Genomic DNA, 13,870 nt, shown 5'->3' on the forward strand with positions numbered 1-13,870 from the left:
TCTGTGGGCAGGTTCTAGTGTGCTTTGAATTTCATACTGAATATTTGAGTACTCTGGAGGCTGCAGTTGCTGCATGTTGGTAGGTCATAGCAGTGCAGGGTCTAGGAGGCACAGGAGTGATATGGTAGGAATATTGCTTCTGTATTTTAATTTATCAAGAAGTTGTTTTAACAGATCCTAGTGTGGTGTTTAGGGAGTCCATCCTGATTGGGATGCCATTAATGGAACTGAGGTAAAAACTGCAGCGCTGCTGGTCTGCAGAAAGAAAATGCTACTGCAGTGAAAATATCTGTCCAGAGACAGACAAGGCCCCTAAACAGTGTGCTAGTGCTGTGCAGGACACAGCTGGTTTTCAAGAGCACAAAAAAATAGATGACGACATTGAAATCTTTTTACTTTTTGAACATTGTTCCTTTTCATTTCACAATTTCCAATTCTATTTTAAGTCTGAAATCTTTACTTCAGCTAATTCATATTTCATAGAAATTTCAAAGAGACTCTTCAGATGTTTAATAAGTGGCATTTCTTTTCAAGATCTCACACAAAATAAGAAGTGGTGAAATCTCTCTCTCTTTTTTTTTTTTTCATCCTCAGAAAGAGTATCGAAAAGATTTGGAAGAAGGGATGAAAGGGAAAGGAATGACAGTGTTTGAAGATACACCAGATTTGATTAGAGTGAAAAATGCAGCTCAGATACTAAATGAGGTATGTTATCCTAGTCAAGGTTATTAATATCACAGAAGGTTCACTTTGTGTTAAACTCAAAAGATTCCTTTTTTTTTTTTTTACATAATCTACAATGAAATATATAAGTATTGAAACTAAGGCTATTTCTGTTTTACTTGAAAAATATAGTCAAACTCTGGATAAAAAACAATGCAGAACAGATAAATCAGATTTTCAGGCAAATAAAAAATCATTGGAGATTGTTAGTGGGGTCAGTTGATCCAGCATTTAGAGCTGGGCTCTGCTGAGGCTTTCCCAGCACATGAGTTCGTGTGTTCTTCCAGATATCCAAGGCTGTCTCTGGAAAGCAACAGAGGGGCTGGAGGGTGTAGGGAGGGAAGAGGGAAGGCAAAGCTCGTGCTTCATGTTATGCCTGGTGGGGGATAATTTCAGTGTTTTAAATAAATAAATATATATATATATAACAGAGGCATATATATACATACATAGATACATATATATATATATACACACATGCACATACACACATATATCCATAAAAAACAGAGGGAATGCCATGGATAGGGCCAATTTGACCACTGTAAAGAAGTGCAGGAACCTATAGCTGTAACTCCTGGGATTATTTTTTCCTTGGTGTTTTATGCAATATGAAGCTTAGAGGAAACATCTGCCATCCCACCTTTAGCAGAGAGCAATTGAGGGTTGATGTATTCTTACAGGTTATTTTACAATTCTTGCAAAAAAACGTAGTTTGTGAAGTAGAGGGCTGTTTTATCACCTTTATTTCCACATCATTGGGACAGAGATGGAAGACTGAAAATCTTTTTGCTCATGTTCTTGTTAGTGATCAAACCGTTGTATTGAATACAAACATATATTCCTTTTTTTCCTAACTAATGTACAAGCTGAAGGTAATTAACAGAAAAGCAGAAAAGTAAGAAGCATTTAAAAATGAGATATATTGTATGAATTTCCTTTGAAAAAGAAGGATTTTCCACAGGCAGAGATGATGACCTAGAATAGAAAAAAGAGTGATTATTTCTACAGCACTGAAGGTAGAAATAGCACTGGCTGAGAACACTTTTTTATTAAAAAAATCTACAACTATTGTATACAATAGTTCCATATTACTTTTTAGTATAATTTGCTGATGAACCAGGAGCATATCCTTGCTTGGATAAGCTGAAGATGAAATATTAATTTTGGTTTTGGGTTATTGGTTATTCATAATTTATGTCGTGAGGAAAAAACAGCAATCACGGATGAGGACTGCCACTTGCCTAATGGCTATGGTTCAGGAAGGACCTATTAAATGGATAAATTACAACTTCCTGATCTGGAAGTTCACTGGAAGCAGTTCTGTATGGTATTAAATTTCTAACATGCAGTCTTGTCATAAATAAAATATTTTCTTAAAAGAAAAATGTGTTTCAGTTAGACTGGCACCAAGGACAGACTTATTACACCATGTTCTGTAGAGCTAAACTTCCCCTTTACTTTGGAGGATAACTGTAGCAAGCTGCATGGGCTAATTTCCTCCCACCCTCTGCCACATTAAAAATTCAATATTAGAGATTTGTCCATTCATTGAAAATCTTCTAAAAGTTTTCCTCCTTCAGTTTATGTGATTTTTCTGACAACAGCTCACCAAGAGTCTTGAGAACTGTGACTCTTGCAAGTTTTGATTGACTAAATCCTAAATTTGAGTGTCTTGTGGAAAAAATCTACTTGAAACTTTCTGAATTTTGTGAATATCATATATAAATTCTGTCTTCACAGAGGCAATACAAGAAAGACTTGGAAACTGAAATTAAAGGGAAAGGCATGGAAGTTGGTCCAGATACACCTGAGATAAGACGAGCCAAGAAAGCTTCTGAAATTGCAAGCATGGTCAGTACCGCCCCTGGGGCGAGCTTTCCTTTTGACAGAATGCAACAAATTATTGTGGCTGAGAATTCCAGGAGGTGACCAATCTAGGCAGTCCTGATAATACAGATTTCTCTAAATAGCTAATCCATTGAGCTGCAAAGAGTTGAACAGTTGCACAATCAGTGTAAGTTAAGACCTCCCAGAGCTTAGACCTTCCTATTACCTTTTGTGCTTGTTCCTCATGAGCCACGCCTGGCCTGGGGTGTGCTTGGTCACTGTGGGCCCTGCTGCTTTTAGGTCTAAATAGCTACTTATTTAGGTAGGGCCAAGTGAGAAACAGAGTTAGAGGGATGCTAAAGCATTATGACCTCAGTCTCTTGCACGGCCCAGCAGATGGAGAAATTCTCACTTTGACTGTGGCTGCCAAAACTGCAGAGACAGGTAGATGTGAAAGGCTGCATCGGATTTGAAGTGAGCAGCCTGTTAAAAGAGTTTTTTAACCCTCAGCAACTACAATGTAGGAAATGCATGGATAGATTCTACAAAACTAGTACCGTTGAATCATTAATTATTTGGTGGTTTATGAATGCTGGTCAGTGAAATTGCACAGATTATATTGGGAAAATTTGAGAATTTGGCTGTCAGCTGTGAGGATTTCCAATGCTGTTCATTTCAGAAAGAATACAAGAAAGACTTGGAGAATGAAATTAAAGGAAAGGGCATGGAAGTAGGTACGGATACCCTTGATATACAACGAGCCAGAAAAGCTTCTGAAATTGTCAGCCAGGTGAGTACAGAATTAATTGCTTTAGGATTACTTTGAAAGTAAAACACAATGAGATGTTAAAAACATGAAATCCCCTTGAACATTCTTAAGCTAAAAAAAGCAAGCAGTGCACAATAAAAATATTAAATTGAATAAATTCAGTAATTAATTTTTATAGTGTGACCAGTACTATGAGAATAGCTTTGAAGACAGAATGTAAAGAGAGTTGTAATATTAATTTTTTTTTTTCTGTTTATTTTTTCTTCAGAAGGAAAATAAAAAGGATCTGGGGACTGAAATTATAGAAAAAGGGATGCAAGTTGGTCCATATATTCTAGAAATACAGTGAGTCAAAAGGGCTTCAGAAGTAGCAAGCCAAGGAGACATAGTCAAAAGCTGAGTGTTTTGGTTCTGTGTAACAATGACTGCTTGACACATTCTGCTCAAAATACTTCTCTAGCTCTGTAGAGGCATTTGTAGCAAGACTAAATTAGTTTACATGAAGTGAAATATCTTAACTGCCTGATTCTTACTTGTATTTAGGCCTGTTATACCATGTAAATTAAATTATTTACATCTACCTGTAGTTCTTTTCACATTACCAAATGACCTAATGTTACATCACGTACATCCTGACAGTGAGGGCAAGGTGTGTATGAGGATACATTTTGTGGGAAGGTATGTTATATATGAGGATATGTTATATATAGGTATATATATTTTAGTGTGGGGGCAGAGAGTGGTAACACTATCATGGAGAAGACAGGTTTAAGTAAATTCTGGACAGGGATGAGGTAGCTCATCAGCAATAAGCATCTTTTGTGCAGTTTGGATATCTTGAGCCCAAAAAACATAGACATGTTCAAATTATTTTTCCAGAAAATGTACAAAGATGAAGCAGAGAAGATGCTCTGTAACTATTCTGCTGTCCCAGACACTCCTGAGATGGAGAGGATAAGAAATACTCAGAAAAACATCAGTTCAGTGAGTAATAGTGCTTCTCTCTTTGCTTGTAACTTTTCAGATATTTTTTAGTTTAAATAGGCTCTCTTGTGCCACAGCACAAAATAGGGAACTTTATGAGTAGGTGTCCTTTGAACCCTTTCCATAATTTTCCTGGCAAAGCTGTATCACTCATTTCTTTCAGTAAAAATAATATCCAGCTTTTCTAGGTGCAACACTGTTATTTTGAATTTCTAAACCACTTATACCACCTTGCCAAGCCACAGTTATTTTTAAATGAAGATTTTTTTTTTTCTTTTTCCATCAAACCCCAGGAAGTACTTTATTTAAGAGGGGAAAAAAAAAATCTTAGGCTTCTTACTGCACTTATAAGATTTTTCATCTGTTTCCTATCACATGTACTGAACATCAAGATTGGGGTATAAAATTAGAACAGATCAAATTTCAAAAATATATGTATATATAATGATTTTATATTACACTGGGTATATTTTGAAGTTTTATGCTAGATTTAAATTTCAGTTTATCCCTAAATATAAATTATGAGCTTAGATTTCTAAAATTGCCCAGTTTGGGATGTATTAAGTTTCACTTCCTTTTTGGGGCTATTAATGCTGCTGTTTGTAATTCTGCCATTGCTTGTAATATATCAGAGAAGAGGAGTAAATCTGGCCTCCAGAACAAAAGGCCAGTCAGTGGCTGGTTTTTATGGCAAACTAAGTAATGCTAATAAAGCAAATGATTTGAGAGAAAGGAATATAAGATACTTAAATATTTTTAGTATTATCTGACACACATGTTCCTTAACTTAGAGATATCCTCAGCTTCTGCAGCTCTCAGAAGTAACTGAGTAAACTCAGTTAGTTTCTCCCAGAGGTGTTTGCCTGCAGCAAACAGAGGTTTTCCTGGACAGCTGAGGCTTCTGCAGGGGAGTGAGAGCCTGTGGGGAGAGCCAAGGAGATTCCTCTCTGAGCCTGCTCCAGGTTGTGGTGGTCTTCAGCCATCACCTGCCCTTTTTCTACCTTTGAATTGAGGACAGCTGAAAGCTGCATCTTTCTAGAAGGAACTCTTGACAGACCCACTGGCCCAACTTTCTTCCTGTCTCCTGTTGGCTCCTGGTTCTGAATGGTGCCCTGCAGCATAGTGTGATGTGGTTGTCCCCATTTCTCATGTCACTGGTGTCCTATCAGTCTGAAACTCCCTGGAAGAGAGGCATCCAAGCCCTGTGATCGGCTTTCCTCCCTGCTCCAGCCTTTGATAGCTTTTGATGAAGTCCTCAGGTAGTCAATGGCTCTGGCAGTGTGGACTCACTAACATTTAGGTACCAGGCTTCATTAGGGGAGGTATCACCACTTAGTTCAGCCTTGGCAAGGCTCTGATGCATCTGAACCCCTTGCAGCCCTGTAGGCCAGTCTGAGCTTTCAGTGCCAAGGCTGACAATGATCCTCTTTGTTAGTGTTCTAGATAATAAGAAATACAATGTTTTGTCTTCGAGGTGATTTGTATTTGCTTTCTTTTGTGATTGTCCTTTTCCTCTTGTGAGCAGGGCCTTCCAAATGTAGGAAAGCAGTTTACAGCAGTGATTGAAGTACCTTTTTTCTTCTTTCATCTTTCATCCTTCTGTGCAGTTTAGATGATAAAGGCAAATTATTACTGAGTGAAGATGCAGTTGGAAGCAGCCCAAATAGATAAAAAAAAACTGTGACCCCTAATACTCTTATGATTTTTGGATTTTGTCTCAAGTATTTTTCTGCCTTAAGGGACAAAAAATAACAACTAGCTCTGCAGATAAGATAGTTGCTGCTTTTAGCTCACTAGCTCATTTAGCAGATGATTTATAAAAGGATATTTACTTCACAGTCATCTCTTTCATAGAAAAATTCCAGTCTCCAACATATTTTACCAATCCTTCCTTGATAGAGGAGAAATGTATATTGTAGTCCAGTCCACAATATAGATCTTTCTAACTGACATGATGCAGAAGAATTTTCAAGCTCTTACTCATAAACTATTATCACATGGTGAAACAAAATTCTGGATTGTTAAAGGTGTTCTGAATATTTAAAATATTAGTTGCAGACATTGACTCTTCTCTAGGATATTTGGCAGTAGTATGCATCCCAGGCTATGGAGGACTTCAAGGAAGTCGGAGGAATTAATCAAGAATGATGTTTTTATTGTTCAAGGTTTGTTGATAGGAAAACTTAAATAAATCTTGATTTAAGAAAGGCAGAAATACTAAATGACAAAGATTAATTTTATGAACTCCAGGATCAGACTTGTTTTTTACACTAATGGACTGGAAATACTTGCTAGAGTGGCAACAGCTGTGACACCAAATACTGAAAATCCAGTAAAACTTCTTTAGGAGCTGTGCAGCTTGAACTGGTGCTCCATGGTTATTTAAATTGTAACCATTCTTGGAACTTGTGGGCTGTTATTTACTGTCTCTTTCGGTAACTTCAAATGATCAATTCTACTGATGTGCTTTATGTTTATCCTTTACTGAAACAATTGAAATAAAATTATATAAACAGCATGTGTAACTCACTTTAAGAAGTGAGTTTTGGTTTTAGATACTGTCCTCAGTTTTCTGGCTTGAATCTAGGAGTGAAAAATTGCATGACTTGGGTTGTAGCTCTAGTTTGTTATGGTTATTTTTCCATGAATATTTCAATTTTCTAGTTTGTTAACTTAGAAATAATAGTAATGTCTGTTCACTTCTCACAGTATTTTAAGATCTGAAGACTACAGAAACCAAATCAAATCCTGCATGTACATGTACCTTCAATGACACTGAAATGAATGAAATTACTCAAGCATAAAGTTACATTTGTAAAACTTTATACATTATTATATAAATTTTAATATTTTTTTCCGAATTTAAATATGTTATTGCAAATACTTAAAAATACTGAGATTAGTTTAAAGGATGGGAATATATTATCTGGGTTACAGCTGAAAACAATGTTATTGTAGTTATTGACAATTAGTCTTATTTATGACAAATTAAATTATTTGATTTCTTAGCAAGATTTATAGTCAGACCAATTTGGAACTTGGAAAATTGCCTAGCCCTTTTATAAGAACTAGCATTTGCATTGCTAACAGTCTCCTAATTATCTTTTCTTTTGGGGAAATGAAGGTATTTTATAAGAAGGAAGTAGGAGCTGGCACAGCTGTAAAAGATACTCCAGAGATTGAAAGAGTAAAGAAGAATCAACAGAATATTAGTTCAGTAAGTGCTATTAACATAAATTATTCTTATGTGAGTAAAAGGTGGAGCAGCTTTTTTTTTTTACCATCTTGTTTACTAAAAAGTTCTTCATTTTCATATCACACATCTCATTCAAATAGTTGTCCACTGGATTTTGGATATAGAGCTCTACTGTAGCACAGCTAGAACTCCCCTCTGCTGTAGCACTTCTGTGTCCAAAAATAGAGATTCTAATTGAAGCATTAAGAAAAATAAGAAAATATTTTAACTAATTATTTGAGGAAAGTGTTTTGTCTCTCAGGAGTGAGAAATATGAGATGCATTTCCCCATATGACAGACAGAACAGCAGTTGTATTTGCAGGTTAGAAAAATACCATGTGACAGGAGAAAATCTGTCATGTCCTGTTAGGGACTGCATGCATTGCATAGGACTTGATACAGTTTGTACTTCAAGATGAGAAAAACTGTGTCCAGACTTCACCTATGGGAAAAGGTGGAGAGTTGGATCTTCTTTATGTGCTCGAGGCAAGTTGATCTGTGGCTCTGATGAGATTAGTTCTGAATTGATGTTGTTTATCTAAGGATGCTTAATGTCTTTGGGACTTTAATTGGCAAATCAAAATAAAATATCAAAATTAATGTTTTCTTCAAGTAATACATTTTCTGCTAAATATGTGGCAAAACTTGGAAAAAACCTGAAAAGTGACTGCTTGTAACTATTGATCATTTTGTAAAATTATTGATCATATTGTAAAACCCTTGTAACTATTGATCATTTCCTTGTTATATTTGGTATGGACTCCTCTGGGACAATTTTTGTGTTTGTGACATGACTTTTCTAATTATTAGATTTTTTTTAAAGTAAAGTTTAAAAATAATGTATAGACATGATGCTATTATTTTTGTTTCTTTGTTTAGTTTTTTTTTTGGTTGTTATTTTGCTTTTAAATTTCCAATTACCACAGACATTTATTTCAAGAGTAGTCACACAGAAAGGAGAAGTTTTAGTCTAATGCTTTTTCACAATGCATTTCAAAGTGAAATGGAAAAATAGTGTACACTGTTCTTGCTGTTTTAGAAATCCTAAATAGTGGTGAAGAGGGAAAAATGAAAGGTTGATCAGTATGCTAGTAAACACATTTGAGGATAAGACTACCAAGGGAAGTACAAAATGCATTAGTGGTGTAGTGGTACTATGTAAATAGCATGGCCTTTACCTTGCTAGTCTTTGAGTGGACTTAATGTTTTACAAAGGTATTTTATTACATGTAGTGTACTTTGAATTACTTTAGTCTTGTATAATATTTATTAGAGGTGTAGCATGCCAAATTTAAAGGCAATGTACAAGAATGTTTCAAATTACATGTCAGTGAGAGGGAAATTATATTGTGCAGTAAGAGGGAAATGGTATTGTGTAATTTACAGGAGTCCCAAAGGAAAGGTAAATTACACCAATTTTGAATCCATTAGATATAAATGTTTTACAGGTATTTTTGAATTTAGCCAGAATAGCTTGGGACAGCCTTAAAACTATTTTCTGGGCTAAACAAAACTAGTATGTGGGAGATGTGAAGCAAATTTGCACTGAAAGAAACACCAGGACACCAAAATAACACTTACAGTACAACCAACCACACGAAAATGTCCATTGAATCATGTTCTGAAAGTGATCAGATTCTTCCAGATTACATATGTAGGAGGAAAACATAAGAATGGTGTTTTCAAAGCCTAAAATACAAGGTGGTGACAGCTCAATCCAAGGAGGTTGAGGTCATCTCACCTGTTGTGATGATTGGCTTGGAAGAAGCCAAGATCTCACAGAACTTTCAAAGCAAGCCACACACACCCGTGGACTGTAGACTGAGAAGCTACAAATAACTAAGGACTTCTTAAAAACTTGTTTATATTGTGGGGCAGGCAGGGTTGGTCACAGCACTGGGAAGAAGTAGTGCTTTGGGAGAATCTATTTGTGTTTTTGTTAGTGTGAAATCTGTGAGGAAATCCCCGTGGTATGTCAGTCAATACCACAAAGCTGGAGTCTTACTAACATTCAAGTAACAGACATTTTGAAGCATTTTAAGGATGAGTAGCACTGCCAATTCTTAAACTTACCTAAGAGTCTCTATTAAAGGACCCTTTTTTCTAGTGCTACAGTGTTTTTGCCAGTTCTAAACTGTCTGGACTGTAATTTTCCATTCCGGGTCTGTACTTTGGGCTGGTTTGGTTTTATTTATTTATAAATTTCAGTCAAAACAGCTTCCAAGTATGAGCTTAGAGGAAAACAAGTTGTTTTGTCTGTGCTATGAAATTGGGCATTCTCCAGAAGTAACATGTCTTGAGAAGAGAGTTGAAAATTAAATGTTAGGAAGAAACCAGTAAATATCTGACAGCACCTGCAAAGACTTTAACAGTCCAGACAACTACATCCTCACCTGTGTGTCTCATGTGTTTTTAAAGAATTTCAATGAGACTTTGAATCCATCTACCCTTTCAGGAGCACCTAAAAGACTTGGTTTCTGAAATGGACTGGTAGACTCCATAGCAAGTTAATAGTAACACCAAGTCATTTTCAGAATGGTGTGGATCTCCAAGTGCAGCACCCCAATTATGGTGAAAATAGCCACAATCCCATGTGATGTATATTCCCACTGTTAGAGTTTTAGAATTGTTATAAGCACTCTCTGCTGCATTTCATCATACAAGATACATCTGAGACCCTAGCAGACTGTTTTAGAAATTTAGTATAACTGTTGCTTTTCAGGCCAATGGTGTTATTAGATGTTATATAGTAGTGCAGTATGTGTAAGGACAAGAGTATAAAGTGATAGATGTGTTTCAGTGCCTGTCTCTCTCTTCTTAAAATTGATAATAGTTTTGTAATATCTATTGTGCAGATTAAATACAAGGAGGAAATTCGGCGTGCAACAACCATTTCTGATCCACCTGAACTGAGGAGAGTTAAGGAAAACCAGAAGAATATCAGTAATGTGTGCCCCATTTTCATTTCTTGCACAATTCTCTCTGCCATATTAAATGTGCTTGTGTCTTGGTGAATATGTCTGTGGTGTTTGTGCTACTTTCTATTTGTCCAAAAAGACCAATTTAATCGATTAATGGTAATAATTGATTATCATAATTACCATATTAATGATAATTCCTTAGCCTTGCACTTTGATTCATAAGAATGAGAGTGAAGTATTCCTGTTGAAATAACAATTGTCTGTGTTTGGAATAGAAGAACTGCCAGAGGGTGAGTACTGGGTATTGTGTGGGAAGATGGGATTGATTATTAAGGAATGGTACTTTCCATCTAAATGCAATGTGCTCTTTAGTGATGGCTAGCACACTTACAAATTTCTATTACTTGGAAATCGCTGTTCTAATATCTTCTGACATGTTTGCTAGGTGCAATACAAAGAACAGCTCTGCAAAGCTACACCCATGAGTTTCACCCCTGAGATGGAAAGAGTCAAGAGGAATCAAGAGAATGTCAGCATGGGAAGTTGCTATCCTTTAATACTTTGTGTAAATTTTGGGTGTGGAAGATGAAGTTCTGCATTCTGAAACAGTGCCTTTCCTTTAGTCTGGGGGAAGCTAATGTAGTATAATGTTCTCGAATTCAAGTAATGGAATTCCTTGAAAGTCTTCTCTTGGGAAGCAATTGTGAGAAGGCCTTGCTTGGTTTGGGAAATGACAGGTGAACCATCACATATTCTATTAAAGAAATGGCTGCAATGCTTTGAGATGTTATTCTCTTCCTTGGATATTTGCAGAAAATCTTTTCTTCGCTTTGTAAGAAATTAGCTACAGTTGTGCTCAAACTTCTGCTCTCTGACCTGTCTCCTTCTGGTTCCTCAGTAACCTCCCCATCAGAATTTGGTATTTAATGGCTGAGATAACCATTTGCAGGGGTACAGAGAGGAAGGCAAGGACTGGAGCATGCTGCTGCCTTCCTGCACTGATGAAGTTGCACCTTACCCTGTTGATGAGTCCATGAGAGACCAGGCACTCTCCTCACTGAGAGCTGCCAATAGCTGCCGTGGTTCATGGGTCCACAAACAGCTACAGTGTTTCCCTGGGTGCTTTTTGCTGCATTCATCAAAATAATTTTGAGTCACAATTTTCAAGAATTCTGTCCCTCTAACTCAGCTTCTGGATTCCTGTTGATATATCTAGCTTTCCTAGGATGTATTCTGTTCAAAAGCTGCTTTCCCTTTTTCAAGCCAGTCTGTAGAGTACTTCTACTCACACTGTTGTTTACTCTTCACCAATTTTTGTGTTGTGAATATTTCACTGGAAAGTTTAAATTCTTTTCAAGTCACTGGAACAGCTTTGAGTGAAGATTTGTTAACTTCAGCCATTTCTAGAAATATTAATTCTTGAATAGTCATTTTACCTTTATAAATGTTAATTTACAAGTCTAATCCATTTAAAAGCTTACCACAGTTTTAGTAAGTCATTAATTTTTCAATTGGAATACATTGGTGTGGACAGACCAAAATTCTGTTGTGCTGGAAGACAATTGCTTAAGCAATAGCTGCCTTACTGCCACAGTGCACTGCAGAATTATGAGCATAATGTATCTGCACAGTTAATCTTATCACTTAAACCCAAGAGCTTGCTTCTGTATGGAAGCATTTATTTTACATAAAAATATATGAACTGGCATGAATTTATTGCCAGAATCTGTTAAGAAATATTTACCATATCTGACTTCCCAGCATGTGGGGCTAGAGTTAACACTAGATTGCTTGGTCTGTCAATGCCACATCCAGTTCTGGTCTGCTTTAGCTCCTGATCCAGCCTGGGGTGTGCATTTGGTTAATGCAGTGTGTTTGGTTACAGAGAGATGAGGGGGATATTCCTACAGTATGTTTAAATAAATGCATGGTGAAATTAGGTTGGATTCAATTGGCTCTTGTTTGATGTACTGCACTCTCTGTGTTTAATCACCTTTGAGTATGTAATATATGAAATTTAGATAGAGATCTAAATTTAGATGGAGATCTTAAAACATAGATGGAGATCTTATGGAATTTCTGTCTTGACAAATACGTATTTACAGTGGACCTTCCTGAAATTCAGTTTTTCATATGATCTGCTTGCCTCTACTGCATTTTATGTGGCTTAACCCAACTCCAAATATGAGTTTTTTCTCTGTAGAGCCAAGGACCAGTCTGGTAAATGCCAAGATATTGTGTGTGTATATGGGTGTATATCCACAGAAATGCATTAATAAACAGTCTGTACATAAAAAATATTCAAGGTTATCTTTCAAAAATCAAGTCTTATAAACTTGAATAAACTTCAGATGTATTTTAGCTTTTCTGTTGTTTCCTGGATGACCTCTGAAATAATGCATTTTTATATAAAACAAGGATATATTGCTATACCTGAAATAGTATGAATATATATTTTATTCTGTTAAATAATAGGTTCACTACAGAGAGCAGCCTGGCAAAGCTACTGCTGTGAGTGTCACTCCTGAGATAGAGAGAGTCAGGAAGAATCAAGATAATATCAGCTCGGCAAGTTGTTTGAATCTTTTGTCATTCAGATTTTTCAGTTGCTGTAGAAATATAAACATGGATATGCTTTTCCTTTTACATTTGCTGTGTCAAAGAAATCCAACTACATCACTCACTGATGAGATATTGGTTTTATTCTTTGAGGACACATGGACTGCATATATGTGCAACAAACATATTCAGGGTTGTCTGGTTATTTTTGCAAAAAAAGTAAGTGGTTGTGTTGGTGTCAGTATTTTTCAAGGAGAGAGTCAATAGAGGTCAGTCATTCTTTGCAGTAAGGAAAAAAAGGAAATGAGAATTTAACCTCAGTGCAAATGTCTTTTTTTGTGATTCAAAGCATGGAAGGGTCCATTCCATTCTGTGACATGCCACCTCTGTTAGAGCTGAGTAGTTCTAAATAGATCCCATTGCTAAATACTAAAGAATAAGACAATTTCTATTTATTGGCTTTTATGGTAATAAAATGCAATTGCTGCGAAAGTAGTGTAAGAAGCAGGAGACAATTCTATTAAGGAACAAGGAAAATGCAAAAAGCCTGGTGAAGTAAAGACCAGTTATGTTGCAGTCTGTCCTCAACACTGAAACAATATCCGTGGCAAAGTCACTGCAGATGGTAAATAGAAGAAGTTTCATGCAGAACCACTGTGGCACAAGAGAGTTGCAAGTAATGAACACCTAAGAACTGAGTGTAGGAGTGAAAAGTAGATTGGATTTGTCAGGAAATATGTCTAAGGACAAAGGAATGGAATCTGACATTGTAACTGCATATATCTTAATCATATTCTTAAAATGCTCATGAATATTTACCAAAGTCAATTATTTTTTGAGGTGTGTAG

General features: G+C 36.2%; 2 protein-coding genes across 2 annotated transcripts in view; both read left to right on the forward strand.

Moving 5' to 3' along the window:
• LOC132325094 (nebulette-like) overlaps positions 1-12,822 on the forward strand; it is a 76,405-nt gene extending 63,583 nt beyond the window's left edge. The window contains exons 15-21 of the mRNA XM_059841986.1: positions 595-705; positions 2,467-2,577; positions 3,233-3,343; positions 4,202-4,306; positions 7,431-7,523; positions 10,398-10,490; positions 10,909-12,822. Coding sequence (XP_059697969.1) covers positions 595-705; positions 2,467-2,577; positions 3,233-3,343; positions 4,202-4,306; positions 7,431-7,523; positions 10,398-10,490; positions 10,909-11,052 — 768 coding nt within the window. The 3' untranslated portion in view covers positions 11,053-12,822. The remainder of the gene's footprint in view (positions 1-594; positions 706-2,466; positions 2,578-3,232; positions 3,344-4,201; positions 4,307-7,430; positions 7,524-10,397; positions 10,491-10,908) is intronic.
• Positions 1-13,870, forward strand: part of LOC132325101 (LIM zinc-binding domain-containing Nebulette) — a 246,884-nt gene that overhangs the window by 199,009 nt on the left and 34,005 nt on the right. The gene's annotated exons all lie outside the window — the stretch shown is intronic.

This window comes from Haemorhous mexicanus, chromosome 1 (genome assembly GCF_027477595.1).
Source record: "Haemorhous mexicanus isolate bHaeMex1 chromosome 1, bHaeMex1.pri, whole genome shotgun sequence".
Taxonomy (NCBI): Eukaryota; Metazoa; Chordata; class Aves; order Passeriformes; family Fringillidae; genus Haemorhous; species Haemorhous mexicanus.